Source organism: Tachypleus tridentatus, chromosome 3, assembly GCF_004210375.1.
Source record: "Tachypleus tridentatus isolate NWPU-2018 chromosome 3, ASM421037v1, whole genome shotgun sequence".
In the NCBI taxonomy this organism is placed as follows: domain Eukaryota; kingdom Metazoa; phylum Arthropoda; class Merostomata; order Xiphosura; family Limulidae; genus Tachypleus; species Tachypleus tridentatus.
In genome coordinates this window covers 90,150,455-90,175,134 of record NC_134827.1, presented here as the reverse complement: position 1 = coordinate 90,175,134, position 24,680 = coordinate 90,150,455, and the positions used below count along the sequence as shown (strand labels likewise).

At 31.9% G+C, this 24,680-nt stretch overlaps 1 protein-coding gene across 1 annotated transcript in view; it reads left to right on the top strand.

Moving 5' to 3' along the window:
* The window catches only part of Cndp2 (Cytosolic non-specific dipeptidase 2), a 51,713-nt gene that overhangs the window by 20,456 nt on the left and 6,577 nt on the right, over positions 1-24,680 (top strand). Inside the window, exons 5-10 of the mRNA XM_076495580.1 lie at positions 5,450-5,604; positions 6,801-6,875; positions 15,434-15,578; positions 21,555-21,657; positions 21,781-21,952; positions 23,989-24,074. Of these exons, the coding sequence (XP_076351695.1) occupies positions 5,450-5,604; positions 6,801-6,875; positions 15,434-15,578; positions 21,555-21,657; positions 21,781-21,952; positions 23,989-24,074 (736 nt within the window). The remainder of the gene's footprint in view (positions 1-5,449; positions 5,605-6,800; positions 6,876-15,433; positions 15,579-21,554; positions 21,658-21,780; positions 21,953-23,988; positions 24,075-24,680) is intronic.

The window sequence follows — 24,680 nt, the reverse complement described above, 5'->3', positions numbered from 1 at the left end:
TCAGAAAGTTTCAGATGCTTGCTTGTCATAATTGGAATCTGTTTCCCAGATGACTCAACAGGCTAAAATACAGTCTTCATTGAAAAACTGTAACGTACAATGAACGAAGATAGAACAGAATGGAAGTAGGACTGAACTATACAATCTATTTAAGTCAAACGCTCGAACCTCACAGTGACTACCAAGTCGACTGAGAGCCTGGGCATTGCTGGGACAATGTGTGCTAGTTACAACACAAGTATTGCAAGTTTCTGGAAAAGTACTTAAACAATCACAAATATATTATATTCCTGTTAAAGCTCATCAAAAGGCAAACACGTTGTGATATAATGTCTATAAGCACGTCTATTAAATAAAAACATCTAAACAAAAACTAGCAATACAATTCGAATAGAGGCTTTAGGCCGTTGAAATCGCTCCTTTTGTGTTCTAATTATACAAGAAAATACAATACTTTTACTATCTATGATAAGAGAACATATTGTTCTTTTACCATAAAGCACCAGCACTTTATTAGAGGGCAGTGATAATTTGAAATTTCATGGATTAATGAGGGCCACAAATGCAGGTCTAATGAGCCCTGTTGTAAACTCGAGGCTCAGACTAAAGGGAGCAGAGGGGGGTGATGTAGGGCGCATCTGGATCTGAGTGGCTCGAACCTGTCATTAACTGTACACTAAATGTACATTATGGTCAGTGGTTTTCGCAGCTAAGGAGAGTAAGGCGTTCAACAATAAAACTGGCTAGACGTGCATAAGAACAAATGGCGTAGGAAAACTGCACAATATGCACATAAGATTGATGCAGCTACAAGCTACAAATGGCCTGCCAGATCTAGATCACAGGAGTTTACACATGGGAGTAAAATTCGAATTTCATGCTGTGTTCAATCTGTTGTGATGAAAATTTTACTTAATCTTACACTACGTACAAGACGTAGTTAGATTCTGTGACGGTGCTTGCAAACCTTGCATGTATACATAGGCCTACTGACTTATACTTACAAACTGTCGCTTAGGTCGAAAAACTTAGAAGTACTCCTGTATTAAAGATGTACATTTCGGCTACTGAAAAAGTCTACATCTAGGCCTAATTATGTAATTTGATTGGTAAGAATACAAGAATCACAAGAACAAACACACAATTTGTAGGCCTGTGATGCAATAAAACAATTCAACAGACCAAACTGTAGGGGGCAATTATTGTATGCACCATCCCCCACCTTAAATGAAGGGGGGATGTATACCCTCCATCCCCCCAGGATCTATGCCCCTGATAAAATAGCATCAGAATGTAGTTTATAATTTAAGTTTTCATATTAATTTTATATTAGTTGTATTAGTTCCTTAACTGTTTCTCTGAGGATTCTTTTTTTGTGCATTTCATGAGGTTTTAATGAATTACATTCAAAATTTAAGCTACTTTATTATCCATGGTATATGAATAAACTTGATATCAAAATGTAACTAATAATTCAAATTTTAATATAGTTAGATGCTAATCTTTTTTGACATTTAATACTTTATTATTTTTAACTAATAGAAAGCCAAAGTTTTAATCTATAAAATAACATTATATTGTGCTTTTTTCTGCACAGAAATTGTTCTTTCACTTGCAGTTCAAACTTTATCCTCATAGAAAACACATCAGTAAGCTTAGCTTAATTTGTAACTACTTTTTATGTACTATCATACTGTGTTTGTAGATGCATTATCCAATTAAATAAAAAAAATATTGCAGTAGTACTTGTGGTATAAAAGTAAAATCAAGTTTACTTAGCAACTGAGAGTAAAAATATGGGGGTCACAGGTACATGCTAAATTTCTTGTTTTTCGTGTGCACTCTTTATTATTATTATTATTATTATTAAAGAAACTAAAATGTAGCAGTTAATTGGTTAGATTAGATAAAATAAAAGCTTATTCAGATTGTCCAAAAACTGACATTCTGTTTTGATGATTTATGTATTATCATTGCATATTTGATATGAATTTTTGTTTTGTCAGTGATCTTTAGAGAAAAGAAAAAAATAGGGCAAACCAGTTACATGTTTGAATACAGGGTTTAATGAGCTTTGATACATTAAACTGTGGGAATATTTTAATGTTTCCTCACTATGGTGTGTTGTTTCTCAGGACTGTAAACTGTAAGTCATAAAACCATAAAGTCAAAACATATGTGAAGGTAAATAGTTAAAATTGTAAATGTACAAAAAATAAAAAATAGCAAAATGAAATCTTCAAAGAAGGAAAAGGTATTCATTTTATATAATTTTCAAAATTGTTATTCATTAATGATTTATTTGTAGTTTGTAGGTAGAGAAAATCACAACCAAAATATATTTTAATGAAAATCATATTAGGATATTTCAAAAACAAGTGAAATATGAAACTGCAAGATGAAAGATTTTATTCTTACCATGAAAATCATTTTGCACTCACACTAGTTAGTCTGATTCTGATTGATACATAACATTCACAAACAAATCTTTAGTAAAAATAAGTGTAAAATGATTCTAATTTTTCATGCACTTCAAACTTGAAATTTGTAATGTTTATTCAAAGATAACCAAATTTTGGGAAGACATTTTGTACATTCAAAATTATAATATTTTTAAGGTAACATGGTGGTTATGGAATTGGTTAGAACAGCTTAGATCAAATCTAGAGACTTGAATTCATGTTAACAAGTAGAACTTAATGAGCTTATTTGTGTGTATGTATTTTTAGGTATATAGACTTAAACATGCTCACATTTGCATGAAAAACTAGATCATCTTCTAGAGCTGGTCAATATCATTGACTGTCTGTGAGCAGCAATTGCATCAATGAATATCTCAAAACTAATTGAAAATACTGTTGATTAGTTAGTCTTACAAAAATAATGAACTAATTAAAATTAGTGTTTCCAGTTATTACCTCTTGATTACTCAAACAGCTGATTTAACTCCAACTTTGTCTGAGAATTTTCAAATTTCATTTTTGTAATCTTCAAAACCTCCAAAATAAGTATCAAAATTTTAACTGTAACATTACTTTCTGTCTGTTATTGTCTTTTCCCTGATGCTGTATGGACTCTGTTGATTTGACTATCTTGTAACAACCATAAAATACAAAATAAATGTAAATTACATTTTTTTTCTGGGATGACTGTAAATTGTAAAATAAATACAGTTGCTGACCTTAAATAAAGGCTTGCAACAGAATGCATCTTTTTTCCCACTTCGTTTGTTGTTTTATTGCCCTTTTTACCGTAAAAAAACTAATAACCCTGCCATATAAGTAATGAATCCTTTGGTAAATTCATAGCTTTAGTTATCATATTGAATGATGTAATGCATGAGCTGCTTGTGAGCATACCTCATGAAGAATTGTTTTACTGATTGAAGTTAAGGTGTTTGATTATTCCAAGGGATGCTTTGTAGTTTGAGAGTCTTGGGTTTGAATTATATTGCCAATAAATTTACTCTTCCTGTCTGTTATTGCAAAACTGCAAGGATTACCTGCTGCTGTTACTAGTTTTGAACTGTTGACTAGATGGAAGACAGAGGCAACTGGCTGGTAGCACTCATCTCTAACTCTGGCTGTTAGACAAGATGTGAACTTCAGGTTTTTTATAGTGTTTTTTGTTCTTTTTTTGTATAAGCTGTAAATATGTAATTGTATTATTTAATAGTCTATAAGCAGATGCAGATTTAGCAGAGTAATCCATGTAGGTGCTGCAACCTCATCCTTTAGAAATTAATAACTATTAGTTAATGTTATATAAGCATATGTGGGTTAAGGGAAAAGGTACAAGGGGATTATAAATTTCATTTTTTCCACGTTTTTCAGAAATTACCTGAATTTAATACAAGTAGTTGCAAATCTAGTGGGGTGAAACTTCTCCATTGTTTTAGAGATCTTAACAAATATTGTATATCAGTGTTTTAATTTGATTGGTCTGGTTAAGAACACTTTGTTTCAGTATTTAAGTCAACACAGTTGTTGGAGTGTACAGTAATATGATTACAGCCTCAACCAGCAACTAATTATTTCTAAACAAATATGACAATATAAACATGTTGCCATGGTAAATTTTTATGCCTTTGTTTTTTTTTGTCAGACACAGTGTATGTGTGTGTGCACCCTAGGCACTATATTTGTCTTCATCAAAATTATATTTTCTTAAAATACCTGCAGCTCTTATAGCATATACTTGTTAAAAAAATAAATGCATTTTTTAGTGATTGGAAACTAATATATGCAAGAAATGTTTTCTTATTGTAATATTCAAAATAAAGAAAAATCCAAGCACTATGTGTGAATGATGACTTACCAAATTAAAACAGACATCCTATTTATTAACAATTAAATATTAATTTAAGTGGAAACTTCATAATTTTTTTCCTATATGTATATATAATAACTTTTATTTTAATGCTTTTATTTTCATATCCATCACATTACTGAAACTACAGAAATTATGAAATTGATGGATTATAATGTAATTGAACTACTTTTAAGGATTTTGTAGGCTTTTCAATTAATTTCATTACTGAAGGTACAAGTAGTTTGTAGTTTTAATTAACAAAAAAGGTAATATAAATCTGTCTGTAGTGCAATATCACAACATATTAAGAGAGTAAATATATAGGATTAAGAATTTTTAATAATTTCTATAAATGCTCCTTTAGTTATGCCCTTTGAAAGTGCATAAGTGTTACCTTATCTCGAGATAAGGTGGATACGACCACAGTTTAGAACTGGATTGAATGGGTAACAAAAAAAATGTATTAAGTTTACAGTAACAAATGTAAGATATTTGGAGATGGCATATGACATAAGGCTCACGAAAGTTATCTTGTTCATGTTATATTCTTTAAAATTACAATATTTAATTTTAAAGTATATATATAAATAAATTAATAATAAAAAAATAATTTTGCTTTATCAATTTCGGTTTTTACACATTTGAAAAATAAACAATAACAATTAATCTGCCAAGTAAAAAATGTCTATAAATTTTTGAGAATTTTAGAAATGTTTTAACAAATAGCACCCTACAAAAGAGGCATATCATATGAAATCAAGGGTATTTAAAAATTACTTTAAAAAAGACTAAATCAATGTAAAAGAAAATAGTAAAATAAATACCATGTCAGAATAATGCAGTGCTTAAAATTCAGTTGGAAGCATGTGCCTATTTGTTTTTTGGTTTTATGGATTATATTGCCTACAGTATATTAATCAATCAATGAGCTCATTGATTAATTGGTTAGCAAATACCACTAATTGCCCAGCTCTGCCACTTACACTTCTTAGATTTGTAATATTAACAAGTACACAGTTTCAAATAGAATGGGACAAAATGTGTGAGTCTGGGATGAAAATAACTGGTAACTAATAAGTAATCAGACCAAGATCATCATATTTGTTACTCAACGTGACAATGAATATTTTTTTCATAGTTTTGTTTTGAAGGGATGGAAGAATCTGGTTCAGAAGGTCTAGATGACTTGGTGTTTTCCAGAAAAGACACTTTCTTCAAAGATGTAGACTATGTTTGTATATCGGACAATTACTGGCTGGGCAAGAAAAAACCATGTATTACATATGGTCTCAGGTAATAGATTTTTTCATTATTCATTTCTAAACTATATTTTATTTCATAAAGTATTTTTTAAAGGTTTAGCTATTGATTAAAAGTGAAAATCAGAGTTGGAAAGGAATAGTTTATTGTTTGAAAAGTTCCTAGATAGCTATTAATAGTCAAATTAGTTTGAGTTGAAACATTTTCCTTTATTTGACATTTCTAAATATTAGTAAACACCTGAAAAAACTGCTAACCAGATAGTTTGTGTATTCTATAAATTTAGTGTGTAGTAATTTTAGTATAGGTATATCATAAATACTAACAAACCAGATATTGTGCACTGTTAGATCACTTCATCATGATGAGTGTTTAATGAGATGACTTTTTTGCATAGTTCATGCACAACACAGCAATATTCAAAAAATATTTATACTTAGCATATTTGGTAAATTATTTTTTTCTATCAGGAATTTCTTATCAGATGTGATAGTTTTAAATTTGGTTTGCCATATTTTATTAAAATCTCCAATATTGGCAAAGGTATATACTTCTGTTTTTATCCTTACATTCAAGTACATTCTTGTAAAACATTTGTCAATATAAAAGCTTTGTGTTCAAATGCAACTTACAATAAACACAGCTGATAATGACTTGACACTGGTAATAACATAGTTTTGGATTGGATTATCCATTTGTTTTAGTTTTGAAAAGTTTCCATTTTACATGTATATATATGTATAAGTAGCATGTAAATCGTAATAGTGATTAAACAGTTAAAAAGTTAGAAATGCCATTGAAACATATTTGGTTTATAGTAAAGTTTCAAGGAAGTTTCTGCAACTCACATTTAAGTAACAAAAGGTAATTGTTGTGCCAAACTATTTTGCATAAACTAGGCAATCATTGATTTTAATTTTAAAAAAATATGTATGAAGATAAAACAGGACCAGAAGTAAAAGGCAAAAATAATTTGTGCCATTGTTTTTATTGAAATTAAACTGATATTTTTTTTATTTTTGCTTGCTAACCCTTTTTTAAAAATAATCCTGTTAAACTAAAAAACAAAGGATTTTTTGGCTCAACACTTTCATACTTTTATGTGTAAACAGTATAAATTGATTTAAATATTTGGAAAATTAATGTTACTTTTGTTGCATACATAACAGTAAATCATCTAAGAATTCTTTAAGTATGTTTTGATAATAAAAGGAGGTTTTGTTTTGCAGAGGTATCTGTTACTTCTTTATTACAGTAGAGTGTTCAAATAAAGACCTTCATTCTGGTGTATTTGGTGGCACAGTGTAAGTATGTTATGTTTTTACTGAATAACATTATTGTGTATATTGGATGGAATGATGTAACTACATTGTTGGCTAGAATAATGTAATATGATGTATTTGGTGTAAAAGTGTAACTTTGTGTATTTGCAACAATGTATGCACAATTTGTTTTTATGGAATAGTGTAATCTGCTTACATTACTTTATCAAATTGCATGATGAGCTGGCTACTTGCGAGTTGCGAGCATACATTGTGTAAAATTTGTTATTTTTTGTTTATCTAATCTTTCCTTATCTAACCTAAAGAAGTTAATTTTTACATTATAGTTACCTTTATAATACCAGAGAATACAATTAAACAAGAAATGTAGTACTTACCTTGACCTTCTATTTTGCTGTCGACCAGAGATGAAACTTAACCCTACTTTTTCATACTAATGGTATTACTGTACTTCTTTTGTATTTAACTAATTAATGTCCCAAATAATACAGAATAATATCAGGTCATCTCATAAATAATGTCCAAAAATTTAATACAGAAGGTGCATCATCATTTCTATCATTGTAGAAGGCTTTAATAATAAAATATGTAGTAGGACATGTATAAAAAATTTTCGGACAAATTAAAGAGACTAATCCAACTCCACATTTTCGAATCATTAATGAACTAAACTCTTATGAAGATGGTTGTGTCTGAGGAGCACATTAGCTATATAATGCTTTGAGTTAAAAAAGGCAACAATGCCAGCAGAAACTACACAAAACATTCTAGGTGTTTATGTTGCGGAGTCTCTCAATGAAAGAAAAGGTCAAAGATGGTTTGAGAAGCTCAGATTAGGTGACTAAAACTTAAGTGATGCACCACATTCAAGTCATCCTGTTCAGTTTAATGGTGATTTGCTGCTTGCTGCACTTGATGAAGATTGTGCTGTAACAGTTGAACCCATTCAAGAGTTTACCATCATCTGCAACAGCTTGGAAAGGTGTCAAAATTTGGAAAATGAGTCCCCCCATGATTTGAAAGAAGCCAACCTCAAAGCAAGTGTGGACAGGTTAGTGACTGCAGATGAAAAATGGATATTTTATAAAAATTTTAATTGCCACAAACGATGGCTCAGTGCAGGTAAACTGGCTAAAGCACAGTCCAAAATGGACCTCTGCCCTAGGAAAGTCTTGTTAAGCATTTGTTGGAATATTGTTGGTTTGATCCACTTTGAGTTGCTACTACTCAAAGTAATTATTACATCAGACTTCTTTTGTCAACAGTTAGTGCTTGAATGTTGCACTGAAAGAAAATAGGCCTGCTTTGATCAGTTCCAAAGGTGTGGTGTTAATCCAGGATAATGCACAGCCCCATATGGCAAGGATCACATCCACAAAGACTGAAGAGCTAGACTGGAGAAACCTTCCACATCCTCCTTATTCTCCAGACCTTGCCTCATCTGATTATCAACTATTCTGAAGTTTGTAGAACTATCTTGATAGAAAAGAGCTGGGCCTGGCATGGCCTAGCGTTAAAGCGTGCGCTTCGTAATCTGTGGGTCGCGGGTTTGCGCCCGAGTCGCGCCAAAACATGCTCGCCCTTCCAGCCGTGGGGGCGTTATAATGTGATAGTCAATCCCACTTTTTGTTGGTAAAAGAGTAGCCAAAGAGTTGGCGGTGGGTGGTGATGACTAGCTGCCTTCCCTCTAGTCTTACACTGCTAAATTAGGGACGGCTAGCACAGAAATTCCGAAACAAACAAAAAAGAAAAGAGCTTGGAATGCACAAAGATGTCAAAACTATTCTCTCTACATTTTTTCTCCAAACTCCAATAATTTTATATAAGTGTGGCATTCAGAAGCTCTTGAATTGTTGGCAGAAAGTAATTAATAACATTGAAACATACATTATTGATTAAATAACATTAAAAGCATTTGGAATCCTGAATGTAAAATTGGACATTACTTAAGGGATGATATGAGGAATGGGAAAAGGCAGATAATGCTTTATAACTATCAGTTTTTTCTGGCTTTATAACTATGTATTAAAAGTGGTTAAAAATTCTGATAATCTCATTGATGTGTTTCTTGTTAGAAGGAAATTTCAACTGGAAGTGAAATAGACAATTCTCTATGCAGAAAACATGTCATTTGATAGATTAAAACTTTGGTTTTCTACTGGTTGTAAGTAATATAGTAGTAAATGGTAGAGAGAGCTATTGTTTGTTTCTAAAAGAGAGAATGCAACAAATGTTGTCATCTCCTACATATAGGTAGGATGTTTTATGGTAGGCATGTATGACTTGATATATTTCAGTAATAAACAAACAGCACATTATCTACTTTTTAAAATAATATACTAAAACGAGCCAAACCTGTATATACAGATGTTCCTTACACTGTTAGTTATAACAGTTAAGTCAAGAGCTTTAAATAACAATTTTTTCACAAAAGTCCACACAGACTGGTTCAGTTACTTTATAACAGATGAATTATTCTTCTATACTGTATTATTACAATACAGTCTATGATAATTTCCCTTTAAAATTCACTACTGTGTGCTCTTTATGACAACTCAAAATCATGTAGTTAGATTTATTTGTCACACTAAATTTTCAAGACATTTATACTCTGACACATATTTAGAAAATTCCACACACTACTAAGTATTATGATACAATAATACTCCATTGAAAAAAACTTAAACTCACAAGATTCTGATGACATGATGCAATAGTATAACAGTTACTAGTTTATAATTATTGGATTACATAGTGTTTTGTAAACAAACTTTCAACAAACTATAGTTTCAAAAATAACGAAATTAATAATCATACTATATAAACTAAATCTAACTTATAACATTTGCATTAAAATACTTTAGTGGAGGGTAATGTCTGTATATTCTTGTAGAAATACTGTTCCATTTCCAACATGTGATGCATCAGTCTGAATGACATGAAGTCTGGTACTCTAAGGTTTGGTAAACTTTCTAACATCTGTATATTCTTGTAGAAGTACTGTTCCATTTCCAACATGTGATGCATCAGTCTGAATGACATGAAGTCTGGCACTCTCAGGGTTGGCAAACTTCTAACATGTTTTTCAACTTCTAGAATGCTATCTGTTGTGATTACTTCAACTTCACCTTGTTGAGGTTAAAAATTTTTGGTCAGATTTGTCAGTGGTGCAGAGACTTAGCATAGTTTGAGGTGTAGTATCACATTAATTCTGGAAAGAATCTGACTTACTGCTTGGCCATGGGAGGGGGGGTGCATTTAGTATGCTGATTAGCTTCTTCTCTTTCATAGCTATTTGTCAGTTACCTGCTTTATCTGAAACAACTCCTGCTGCACTTGCTTGCCTCAACAGCTCTTATTTTCTTCAGCTAGTCTTCCAATCAGTGGAGTTATCAGAGCTGGTTGGCTTCTCTTCCATGGCTACCTGTTGGTTTTTCACTTTGTCTTCAACAAAGTGCAGCACAGAATAACCAATGTAATGCTTAGATTGTCTGTTGATGAGACCTGCTGGCCCCTCCTTGCCTGAACATCTCAGTTTTTTCAGGTTGTCATTCAATGTTGTTGTTTGGAAAAGAATGTTGTTCACATAACAGTTGATGTTGGTGGTTTTGTGCAACATTTTCCTCATCATACATTTGAATGTCACTGCTGAATCAACTAAACCAAAACAGCATTCATTTGAATTGGTAGAACCTGCCTTGTATCACAAAGACTGTCTGCTCTTTAGATTCTGTCCTTAGGTTGCTCATAAGTGCGGAGTCAAATTTTATCACAAGGCTCATCTTTGGAAAATCTATTCAGAAGAGGTTTGAGCTGTTCTTTGTTATGATTACCACTTGTGAATAGTAAGTTGAATTCAAAGGCTTAATGATTCTAGCTTTTAATATTATCTCAACTTCTTGCTTAATCAGGTCTTTCATCACAAAGGGCACTTGGTAAAGCTTAACTTGATCTCTGATTGTGGCCTTAAACTTGTGTACACAGTTTCTCTTGCCTGATCTATCTATGAAGATGTGTGTATACTGGCACAGTAGATCTTTTAGTTCTTTCATTTGCTTGCTAGTCAGTTCTTCACTGATGTCAAGACCTTTGGATGCCTCATTTTCTGAAACTCATTAGTCTCAGGTCCAATAGGTCTTCATCTTCTATAAGAAAATCAATATTTTCTGGTTCTGTGATTATTATAGCCATACCTGCAATGTCCATCTGTTCTTTAATAGCTGTACCCATTAGGTCTTCATTCCTCTTCAACTGTCTTTGTTATAGTGAATATGATGAGTTGTCATTTTGTACCTTCTGGCAACAATATCCATGGTGCCACTAATGCTTTTATGTTTTTCTATAACATCTCTTCTTCATTTTGTCTGTTGATTTCTTATCACTTTTGGAGGCATCCATTATCCATTCAGACACCCATGGTTCTGACTTTGACTAGTTATTCTTTTATTTGCTAGTTATACTCCCAGCAGGGGCTTCTTTTTGCTATTCTTCCAATTTAATTTTCTCATCTTTATCTTTTAGTATTCTCTCTTTCAGGAACACCACTATGTCAGTGGAACATGTGATCATAAACTGTTCCCATATCAGTAGGTCTGGCAGTTCTTCAAAGCTATTTTTGTACTTGACCAAGTCAGTTAACCTTGTAAAATACTGTTGTAGGCATGTCACAAACTGAAATACAGTTTTTCCAGTGTCAGGTTTGATGTCTCAGAACTTCTGTTAACTTTAAGTTCATAGCATTTCAACTTTCCTTTTAACTTATCATAGTCCATGGCATCTTGTGACATTATGCTACATTTGTAGGCCTTTTGCTGTGAGAAGTGGCTGATGAGACAGAATGCTCAGTCAACTTTGTTCAGATTCTGACTTTTGGTAAATCTTTTATACCTCTCTGGGAAAGCACCCATATTGCTTTTGTGCTAATTAGATTTGAGTAGCTTGGATTAGCTGAACCTAACATCATTGTTAATTTTGGGTTCTCCTTTTCATTGGATGAGTTTTGTGATGTTAATGTGTGCTGTTATTCTTTCTCTTCTCTTATTGGTGTTTAAAAACTCTTGTTAGATCCCCATCTTTAAGCTCTAGTCACTCATCTCGCTCTAACCACTTATCATAGTCAGTCAGCATGGTTAATATTATGTGGTTGTTAGCTGCATTATACTTTTGCCACCACTACAGATGTGCATACACACATTTATTTGCAGCTGTTGTTTACATCTACTTCTATTGCTGTTTATCACTGTAGATCCTGTTTGGCTCACCATTGCCAGGTTTTTGTGTGGGCAGGATTCTTTTCTTGTTAGTAATATGTTTCAACAATAAACAAACAGTACACATTGCACTTGTTTTAAAATAATATATTAAAGCAACTCCAAACATGTATAAATATTTGTTACACTGTTGGTTATAATAGGTGCATCTGGAGGTTCAATCATTCTTTTTCCATCAAATTCCACACAGGCTGGTTTGGTTCCATTAGAATGTAATTTGACAAGACAAATTATTGTTTTATACTTGACAAAATCTGTGATAATTTTACTTTAAAATCACCACTTAGTGTTAGTTACCACAGTTATATAGAGTGCTTTAAATACATTTTTTCATCAAATTTCCACACAAGGTGGTTGTTACTTTAGAACACAAATGGATAAGACAAATTATTTTTCTTTACTCTGTTACTACAATACAACCTGATAACATATTGTCCCTAATTACATCTGCAAGGGGGTGCTAATTATAGTATTTGTGCAGCTCTGGTTTGTTTTTCACATGTGATTTGTTGATTTCAATGCTTGTAAGTATGTACGCATATGTTTTTTGTTTTGTTTTCAAATCAGAATTGTAATAAAGTGGAATATGTGTTGGATTACTATTGCTGTAATCCAAAGTAAGCTTCATAAAATTTCACAGTGTGGTGAGGATAATAAGAGATAGTATTAATTAGAGAAATATTCCTAACAAATGGATGTGGAAAGACTGTTCTGATTTTTCTATTTGATGATTCTGTAATGATATAAGATTGAAGACTATTAAAATTATTACAGTCAAATTATAATATGTTCATATTACAAAGTATTTTTTCTATATAATTTTTTTTCATATATCTAATGTAATTTAATAAGTGTTTCTACATTTTATTTACTCTTATAATGATAAATGCAAATTTAATATATTTGAATCTTGTACTTTTTTTGCTTTCAAAGTCTCAGTGAAAATCAACCCTGTTTTTTGTAGTGATATTGCTGATAGTTTACTTAATTTTTATTTACTTTAAACTTGCAGTTTAAAATGCTCAGTATTAATACACAACAAAAGACAATGTCATCAGAGTATTGTCATGTAACTGGATTTCTGTGTAAGCTATATGCATATTAAAATATTTACCTTACCTAGTTATATCAGTCTTAAGTGCAGCAAACAATGGAGTTGATGTAGAATATTTGAAAACCAGTTGTGAAGAATAAGCTTACCTCATAAGGAAAGCAGTAAATAAAAATATTTTCGTTTCATTGGTTATATAAGTAATGCAGCAGCAAGTGTCAGAGTGAGTTCATAATGTTATAAGAAAATATTGTAAAAATCTTCAATCTCTCCTAGTGTGAGAATTGACATTTACTATTTAAGGTTTTTCTTTTCCCTTTTTGTTTACAACCCTTTTGTGAAGTGTGCAATTTAATGTAACTTGCTTATTATAATGAAGATACTACTCAGACTAAGCATAATTTTTATACCTTTTAATCTTATTTGTTTACAGAGCCACAAACAAGAAAATCACTCGCTTGTCATGCCCATTTGTCACATCTTCTCTTTTACAAATTGCCAATACTTCTCTCTTGACATCTTATACACTATTATTTCTAACCAATAAAGACCAAAGTTTTAATCCATAAAATGATGTATTACATTATTCATTGTATAGGGCATTGTCTATTTAGTCATTCAGTTTTAAATTTACTCTTGTGGGAATTACATTAACAAGCTTAACTGAATTTTTAAAGGCTCTTATCACATGGTTAGAAAGCCAGAAATGTTATGATGGATGTTGGACATTATTTGATTTTTGGATGTTGTCATTGTATGTTCTTAGGTGCAATATTTAATTAAAATATTTAGTAACATCATAGTGTAAAAAAAACAAACTTAAAATTCATCAGCAAACAACAACAAAAGATTGAAGTAAGTAACTGAAATGTAAAAACAAAATTCTTGTTAAAATAAGATAGTGAAAAATAATGATGTTAATAATAAAAACTAAGGGGTATGTTCATGAGCAGCTTGTGCATTACATAATTCAATATGGTAATCAGGTGCATCTTTGCATAATGATTTGAAACTTCTATGATAGGATTATTAGTTAGACATGGTTGAAAGGGCAATAAACAAAAGTATGTATAGATGTATAACTTTACGCTATTTGGGATAAATAGTTGTGGTTTTGTTGCAATTTGTAGTCATTTCGAAAAGAAAAAGGATGACTCAGATTTATTTCCTTATTTTTTCTGGTGGTTACAAGGTTGGTCAATTTGTCTGATTCCATATGTAGTTTACATAAGGAAAATATAACAGTTTTTCTTTATAGAAAAATTTGAAAGTTATTTAGAAGGCTTTACACAAATTTCGAAATTTTTAGATGAAAAGTATTTTCAATCTTAACACAAAAATCAATTTGTATTTGGAGCACTTAACTCTCTGACTCCAATATATTTATGGGCAAAATTCTAGTAAAAATACCAATTAAAATTTGGATTTTTTGCATACAAAAGACTTGTGATGTTTACTGAAAGCTTGCCACATTTCTTGAACATACATTAAGAATGTTTAGAGTTATATAACTTCATGGTCACAAGTTCCTTTTGTGGTGGTTACAAGTTCATGTGAAGTACATGGATCCATAGCAATAGGGTAAAATATAGCATGTGTTAAGAAGGGACATGGCATGCAAGTTTTAGTTTATGGGATATAGAACATTAAGGTAAGAAAACTACATTAAGGATTTTCATTTTAGCTTGAAGATATCTAATGTACAGGTGTGTAAGTACTCAAATCTAGAAAACAGAACAGAGGTGGAAAGGAATTGTATGATATGCATTTTGGCACAAAGAAATATGTGATATATAAAAGTGAAGATTGAGAATTAAAATATTTTCTTTTGAAATTAAGCTTGTATAGTATTAAAAGTTGAATTGTAACCTATATTTTCATGCCAAGTATATTGTCATGCATTGATAATGTTTCAATTAAACTGATTACTATGTTTTATAGGCTAATGGTTGCAGTTGGTTTGGTAGGGTAATATCAAAGCAAGTCTCGAAGAAAAGATAACTTAAGAATGCTATTTTGAGTGTGACTACCATGTTCTTAAAGGCTTCCTTTTTTTACTAAAAACGTAATTGTTCACTGCTACACACCAATTGACATTTTATGCTATGGATACTTTTGTTTATTGAAATTTTACATTGGCCAAGTGTACTGTTTGGAAGTGTATAGCTTAATCTGAAGGCTTGAGTTTGTCAGAAAACTTATCAAGTGTGGTTTTTCTTACTTTAAAAGATGTGTTAAAACTTGTTAACTTCCCTTAGTTATGAAGGTATGGCTGACTTAATTGCTCTGATGAACAGTCTGGTTGATGTAAATGGGAATATTTTAGTCCCAGGAATTATGGATGATGTCTTACCTTTGTCTGAGGAGGAGGAAAACTTGTATGAAAAGATTGACTTTGACGTGGTAAGTTAGAACGTTGTCACCTTAATTTTTGTTAGTGTTACAGAACAAAGTTTAATATTTAAGTATAATTTTTGTTTAGTATTTTAACACCTATTACATGAATTTTGTTTGGTATTTTAACAGCTATTACAAGAATCAAACAGAAAGTGTTTGGTGATTTGGCTGCCTGCATTATTTTACAGTATTTATTATGATTCTGAATTAACCAAATGATTCTTTATATATGTAAAAATGGCTGATATGGGTAGAGAAAGTTCTACGTAGAGGAGCGAACAATGTTTCATCCTTTCTTGGTCATCTACAAGTGGATTTTCTCATCACAAATGATTCTTTATTATGTATAAAACTAAAAGAGGCAATGAACACCATCATGGTTGCAGTAGGTGACAAACTGTGTAAAGAAAAAATCTACTTACTACCCACAGTGAGACAAAAGGCACTGAAGTGACTGCACCTCTGCTTAAAAAATATTTTAACTTTGTTATAAGAAAATATACTCTTCAAAACAAGAAACGCAAAAGGGATATTTTTTTTATTTTAAAGAGAAATATATGTAATAACGTTACAAGCTCAGAGTATGTGATGTTACACGTGTTAAGACACTGATTGTCAGACCAAAATGACAATAAAAAATATGCACTTTGAAAACGGAGGAAAACATTGGATTTTTCGCCAAAACGCATGCGTGTCCAATAAATTTGTTTGAGAGATCTGCATGTTCTGCAAGTGCAACATGTGCAAAGTCCCTATAAAAGTGATGGGTTCTCGGTTTCCATAGCTCAGTGTTAAGCCACCGACACGCAATACAGTTACGCCAAGACTGACTGAAGCACAACGCAACAACGCCATTGGTTGCTTGAAAGCATGTGAATCTCGATCAGATGTTGCCAGAGCTGTGAATGTCCACCCAAGCACCATCTCAAGGCTATGGAATCGTCACCAACAACATAGATCAACTCATGACCGTCCCCGAGCTGGCAGACCTCGTGTACAGGATGTTGACAGATTTGGTGGTGGCAGCATCATGATGTGGGCTGCCATCGCCAACAATGCCAGAACAGACCTTTTGCACATTTGAGGGAATCTTACGGCTCAACAATACGTCAACGAGATTCTTAGGCCCCATGTGCAACCCATCATGGTGAACTTCAACGACGTTTTTTCAACATGATAACGCCCGTCCTCACACGGCCCGACTCACCACTGTCTTCTTGAGACACCACAACATCAACATTCTTCCCTGGCCCTCCAGATCACCAGATTCAAACCCCATCGAACATCTTTGGAACGAGTTGGACAAACGTCTGCGACGGCGACAACCTCAACCACAGACTCTACCTCAGCTTGCAGCAGCTTTGCAGGCTGAGTGGACAGCTATTCCACAGGATGTGATTCATCATCTCATTGTTTCCATGGGCAGGAGATGCCAAGCAGTTATTGATGCTCACGGGGAGCATACTCGTTATTGACGTTGAGTGACGTTAAACTTCACCTGGTGAGTGTGGACTTCGCCTTTGCAGACTTTGGACGTTCAGCAGTGAATGTGCAAAGTTTCACACATGTCATACAGAACTACCCGGAATAAACTTGTTAACAATTTGTCTCATATTTTGCATTTCTTTTTTTTTGAAGAGTTTATTTTTACTGTTTTTATCAGCAGTGATGATGATGACTTTAAAAAAGTTGCATGCAATTGTAAAGTAAGTTTAGTGTGTTTAGATGTGGATGTTATTATCATGGCATTACTTTCTGTATGAAACTGAGAAAAGAGAGGCCATCTTAGGTAACTAAGGGAGTCGTTGTTAAAGAAAGAAGCTTCTAAGCTCTAGAGTAATTTCTAACTACTTTAGCATCAATATGGCTAAGAACTTTAGTAATCCTCAGGACATAAAAGATTGTTTATACCACACCCCACACTTTCAAATCAAATCAACCCTAGAGTGTGGTATTCAGTAATCCTAGATTGCATGCATCAGTAATGAATCCCATTATGCATATTTAAGGAAGATTAACTTCCAACTTGTACTAATTTGAACAAACTTTGTATCATCTGTCTAATCAGGTATAAACCATATCCTCAAGAAAAGTCAGCACAGAAACTTGGTCAAGTTAGAATAAGACTTAAAAAATGATCAATGGGCATTTAACCTTAACATAAGGACATGAAAACAAGCAATGTCTTTCAATAAATATATTTAACTATGGAAGAGCAAAAACATGATTATTTTCAAAAGCCACATCTCCTCTTCTGTACCCTGAGGACTTTGTAGGCCTTAGCTTTAAAAAATTGCTCTTAAAGGCTGAGTTTAAGTAACAAAATAGTTTACCAGTAATTTCCATTATTCACTTCATAAAGTGACATGTATTATGCTATGATACTTGCATACGGAAAAACAAAGGAAACTTCATTAAACTTTTATCCTCAATAGGTAACAAAATGAAAGGAAATAAAATAAAAAACAACATAACATGAAACTAAGCATAATTGAACACAAAGATAAGAAAGGGATAAGTCATTCAAAATAAAATTAACAAAAGAAAGTAACTTAGCATACAAACTGAAAGTGATTAACTTCACAACAGATGCTGCTAGAGAACAAGCACAATGTACTGCATGAAAACTATCAGTTCCTTAAATAAACTTGCATTCAGAGAGGAAACCGTAAAGTTTAATTCTAACCTATATTTCAGTCTGTATGTGTTCTAAGAAAACTATAAATTATTGTTAATAAAACCATAATGAATCCTTTCCCATTTCTCTTTGAATGGCCCATGAACAAATGAATATGTAGGGTTTGTATAAATTAAATGGGCAAAACTGTAGGTCCAATTAGAATTGGTAAATGATAATTAGCTAGGTGGTAGGGTAATGTAAGCTCTCTACATAGCTGTATATGGAAATCACTACTGTTATTTTAATATAAAATTCAAAGTACATTTAAAGCAAAAATTCACATTATTTAGTACTTTTTTTGGAAAACGTACTGTGAGTAATGTTACGATACATGCACACAAAAATCATTAAAAAAACAGTGAGAGAGAGATGGCTTCTTGTAACGTAATATAATTAGTCTTTTCAGTATGTATAGTTTCTGGAACATTTAGAATATATCTGAACATTCTTCCCTAACGTTTAACTTTTAGGTATTATGTCTAGTAACTATTGAAATGCGCGTGTAATTTGGGAGGAGGAAAACTTCTAGATCAAAATGGCTAAACGGTGAAGACAAGCTGAAATAAACAAGTTGTGAAATAAGTGACATGACTTTTTAAAAAATTAAATAAATTATAGCCTGAAACAAGATTCTCTGCAAAGGCATTAAATATCAAACAGATGGTAAAAATGTAGAAAACAATATAAATACTAAAATACAATATAAACTGAAATTAGTTCTAAATAAGGGAAGTAAAACAGCTAAGTTTATGAAAGAAAATGTCAAAGGTAATATTAAAAAAAATGAGAGTAAAAAACACTTTGAAATAAAAATATTGATTGCTGTTTTTCAGCAAATATTAAGTCAGAAGAATGTGACATTGTTGTGTGTGTGTGTACAGAACTGAATTTTTGACTTCATGTGGGTTATTGTCACAGCTGTTCCAATTTTCTGGTGTGGCACTTCTGTTTTCCTGAACAGATATGAACACCTAAATTAAAAACTGTGGTTTTGTATTTATTTTAGATTAAGGTTAAGAACTTAAAAAATGTAAAATTATTATTGTTTTGCTTGCTGAAGGGACAATGAATATGGTAAGCAGGAGGACCAGCACTAAACATGTTCCTCTGCCAGACATTAACTTTTACTAGTTTGACAACTGTGACAAGTGCATAGATAGTTTTTAAAATGATTTTAATAATGAACTGCTTTTCATAGCTACTATGTTAAAACTGATTACTTAAGGACCTAGAGACACTTGGAAAATCTAAAATGAGGAAATGGAGTTAGTGTTCTTAGAAGTTGCATTTTTGTCAATAACTGGGATTTTAATCCCACTATTTATGGAATATTTTAAAACCAATTTCAAAATAATAATATAAGCAAACAGTAGTGATATCTACTCAGAACATTTTGCATTTATAAAAACAGCTAGTTTGAATAAAGAGGTCAACCATAGAAAGATGTGGTAATGAAAAGCAAAATAGTCATGTTATTTAAAAGGGGAGAAGCTTCTCTAAACATGAACAAGTATGTTAATTAAGAAAGTAAAGGGTAAAACTTTACCTCACTTTTTAAGATTCATTCATATACGTTTAAGTTACTGTAAGAGAGAAGACCAAGTATTTCTTTTTTTATATATATACTGCCAAATGTTCCTTGCTTCTCCATTTGATATTGTGCTTAAGTCTTATCCATCTGATAACATAGTTGTAGGACTGTTGTCTACACAGGATGGTTCAAGTTACATTTTAAATAAGATAAATTATTATCTACTTGGTTATCACAATAAAATTGAGAAATTCAGTTACATTATGCTGTTTGTTGCCACAATTGTATACAGAGTTTTATTCTCTCTTGCATCAAAAGTCTACATAGTGGTTGTTACTTTCAAATCCAATCAACAAACATTATTCTCCACTATGTTATCACAATAAAGTCTGCAATTATTACACTAATTATGACTACTCATGAACACCCAGTCTATTTATTTTTACTTGTTGTTTTTTTTTATCTTCCTGTCACATTTTGTAAATTTATTTAAATAGCCCAGCTGAGGTCTGAAATTTTCAACACATTGATAGGTAAATAATGAAACAATACTTGAGTAAAGCAATGAGAAAAATTCAAATAATAAGACATCAATTTACCACAATTGAACTATACAACAAATAATCAACTTTAATAAACTTTGCACTCTATAAACTAAATAATACCTTAATCTTGAACAGTTATGTATATCTAACAATAAGCCCTTCAAAAAAATGTTTTCAATATATTTTTACACTATATACAAACCTTTTCACTTCATATACAAAATCTGCTGATGCCTGGTAGGCTTTGACTTTATCGCATTACATGCTTAACTTATTGCCTAATCTATCTTTGAAGATATCTGCATGCTGGCACAGTATATCATGTAGTTCTTTCATTTACTTGTCAGTCAGTTCTTCACTGATCTTCATATCTTTGAACATGTCATCTCCACCCAGCAGTCCCATGTTTAATAGGTCTCCATCTTCTATGACAAAATTGGTGTTTTTTTTTTGTTTTTTTGGTTCTCTGAAATACAAGTACTAATAGTTCAATCAAGTTCACAGTTACTCTGCTAAATGGATCTTCTGTGAAAGATATCTCATCCATTTGGTTTGTGAGGTCTAACAGATTCTGGTGTGTGCTTCTCACCTCCAACTCTTCTCCTCCTGTCTACAGTTCTTTCAATTTCTTCTTCAGCCTGCTCTTTAAGACTCCATTGATTCTCCATGAAGTCCATCATATCTGGAGTTGTATAGTACACCTCTTGCTTATGTGAAGCTTACTCTGCAGAACACTATTTTGAGGACTTCTGCTACTCTCCATTCTATGTTTGGTAGTATTATGGATTCTGGATAACATGTCACGTAGTCATCTACTATCAGCATGTACCATTTGCCCTTATCATATGCAGGTGCTAATAGTCCAGTCAAATCCAGAGCTACTCTGCTGAATGGTTCTTGCAGTGCCCATCTGTGCTTCAACAGCTGCACCCATTAGGTCTTCATTCCTTTCTAATTGTCTCAACAGTTCAGCATGGTAGATCTTGTACCATTTGCTCTTGTTAGACACAGGTGCTAATGGTCCAGTCAAGCCCATAGTAACTGCTAACTGGTTCTTCCATGAAATGCCTCTTATCCAGTGGCATCTTGGCTACCTTTTCTCTAAATTGTTTACCACTATATTATTTTTTATATTTATTGCAGGAGGTAAATGAAGATTTCGTTCTATTAATTAAAACGAAATTTTATTATTGTGGTTTTTGAGTTAATTATTTTGAACCTTACAGGAAGATTATAAATGTGACATTGGCTGTCAAAATATTATACAGAAGAGTAATAGAATTCAAGCCCTTATGCACAGATGGCGTTTTCCTTCACTGTCTCTTCATGGTAAGTCTCACAATTCTTCCCATGATTTTGTAGTTATCATAATGAAAAAAAGTATATAACTGTCTGTCCATTTTGTTAATAGTGTAAAAAGTACAAATAGTGACAAAAGTATTGCCATATTAGGTATTGAAGGTGCATTCAGTGGACCTGGAGCTAAGACAGTGATACCACGAAAAGTAGTGGGAAAGTTTTCTATTCGGATTGTACCTAACCAGATTCCAGAGAAAGTGGAAAAATGTGTAGTTGATTATTTGAATAAGAAGTTTGAAGAACGTGGAAGTCCAAACAAAATGAAGTAAGTTTGTTTCTTTTCTTGCCCTTTATTTGCTTTATAATTCCATATAATGGTGTACAAATTATTGCATTCAATTATTGTCATTTAGAATAATAGAAGAAAAATGTTCTTAAAAGTATAAGTAGTTAATTCAAACTGAAAGTCTAACTTGGAACCGCAGCTTTGAGTAACATCTATAAATAAAATAAAACTTTTTAAAAAATATTTACTTTTTCCTTAGCGTATTGTTTTCCATTCATTAAATTTACTTGAGGTGTGGAACTAAACAACTATGAATTCCCTAAATATGAGCTTACTTGCCACAATTGCATATTAAATATTGTACATAGTTCCCCTATGATGAACCAACTTACTTCAATGAATATGAAATAAGAACTTAACAGCTTCATGATTATACTAAATAATCTTAAAATTAATTACTGTCCTATCACACATGTATTTTATTGGTTTTACGAAAATCAAATTCCATACTTCAACAACCATACTCTCTCTCTCTCTCTCTCTCTTTTTAGACTTTTAGTAAATATTATTTTATTTTTTTTACATAAAAAGCCAAATTTTTAATGATGTATTTTTACTAAAGATTTGAGTTTATTTCGTTACTTGTCTGAGTGCAAAGTGATTTCATGTTATGGTTAAAAAAACTATTCTCTGTCCTCAAAACCTCAAATATTGTGTAATTTTTAAAGCCTTCTAAATACACTTCAAATGTTTATTTTTTACTAAGAATTATATTTTGTTTTTTTTTTATACCCAATGTGAGGTAGGGGCTGTTAATTTGACTGACCTTATAACCATCATGAAAGGTGGAAATCCTTTGGGCTTCTCATTCCTTTGGAACAAGCACATATGAGGCCCTTTTAGTGGTCACTGTGCAGCTAATGGATTATGCATTCTGATCTTTTGGATCATTCTGTTTCGTTACTCAAGCAATATCGCAGTATCTTCAATTGTGAATGGTGGTTGGATCAGAACAACACTACTATTGGAGTACCCTTTCCACCACCCCATCCCAAGATCTGTATGGATGGAGAGCTTATCTTTTAAGGTCAGCAGTTTCAAGGTACTTGGAGGGAAGATGAGTCTGCTCTCCATATCACCATTCTCAAATTTATGCAGTACACCTTGCAAGGTGTGTCAAGGTCTGTCTCTTTTGAAGGAAAAATGTCATAACACATTCTGACAATTCCACAGTTGTACCTCAGATTAATCTTCAAGGAAGCACACATTCTCTAGACCTTTGTTTTCTTGCCTTGGGTGTTCTCTACTGGGCTCATTGGCATCATAACAGTTTTTTAGTGTGTTGTGTTCTGTTGGGATTGGCTTGTGGATATTGTTGATCAGAGTTGTTTGCAGTTCATATGCTTGTTTTTTTTTCGTTATGTATTATTATTATTATTATTATTATTGTTTATTGTGGAGTTAGAGAACCCATTGTGTATTATTTTACTGCTTGTATCAAAATTAAGTATCTCTCTGAACTAATTCTATTATATTGAAATGCTAATTTTAGATATATATGTACTTTACATTTTCAAAGAGAATACACTAAAATGTTTTTTTCATGTTTCAACATCTTAAATTATATTGTTGAAGGCTGGTTTTAGATGTTTAATATAATTTTCTTGAGTGAAAAAAATGATTTGACTATATATATAAAAAAAAAACCACAACAACATTAAGACATTGGAGTTATTGTTCATAATAAAATATTTTATGTTACAAAATCTTTAAACTATTTAATGTGAAGGTGTTAGATTGGTTTCTCAAGAGCAAACAAACTATTTTTATTTGGACCTAGCTTTTGTATATTTAACAACTTTGATACCAAAGTAATTTATTGTTATGACTATTGACAAGATCATGTCTTAAAGTGCCATTTCACAGTTTAATGAATTATTTTGCTCAGTGCATTGTTACTTAATGAAGGCTCCAGTAAGAAGGATGAAAGCTTGCAATAAAAGTGCTTTAATATGAGAAAAAATCCATTTATAATTCTACATAGTTAATCAATTATTGTGCTTTTTTTAATTTAGTGCCTGTATGTTTCATGGTGGTAAACCTTGGATGAGCAATCCCTCCCACCCTCACTATCAAGCAGCACAGAATGCCATGAAAACAGGTATGTAGTGGATTGCATGTTAACCATAAAGCAAGTATTTTCTTTGGCTATATTTTGCTATAACAAATGATAAGTTCAATATTTTAGTTCAAAACATGTTTAGTCCAAAATCTAGAGACTGGTCCTTGACTTCCTCTGGGAATAAGAAAGGTAGATTACTGGTTTGCCACTTCATGTGAATGATAGTTCATTCAAATAAAGATAACAATAATGAATATAAACAGTTGAGTTATTTGCCCTTTCATTATAGGGTGGGTGGAATCCACTCAGCTCATAACTGTCAAGGTATCCTAAGAGTAATTATACTATGATTTCATAATAGTATATGCGTATACTTACAAAATTTTGCAGGTTATTAGTAAACATTACAAGGCTTTTGTACACAAAATATCAGGTTTTAAAATTAAGTAGTAATATATTTTAAAGATTTTCTCATAATCGTTTTCTTTTAGAATTTTGATTATGTAGTGGAATTTGAGAAGCCATTGTTTATTTTATATTGTGTATTATTTTACTGCTTATATCAAAATTATAAAGTATCTCTGAACTAATTCTAGTTGCAGAGTAATTTGTAATTTAAGATTAAAAAAATTTTCTCATACACAA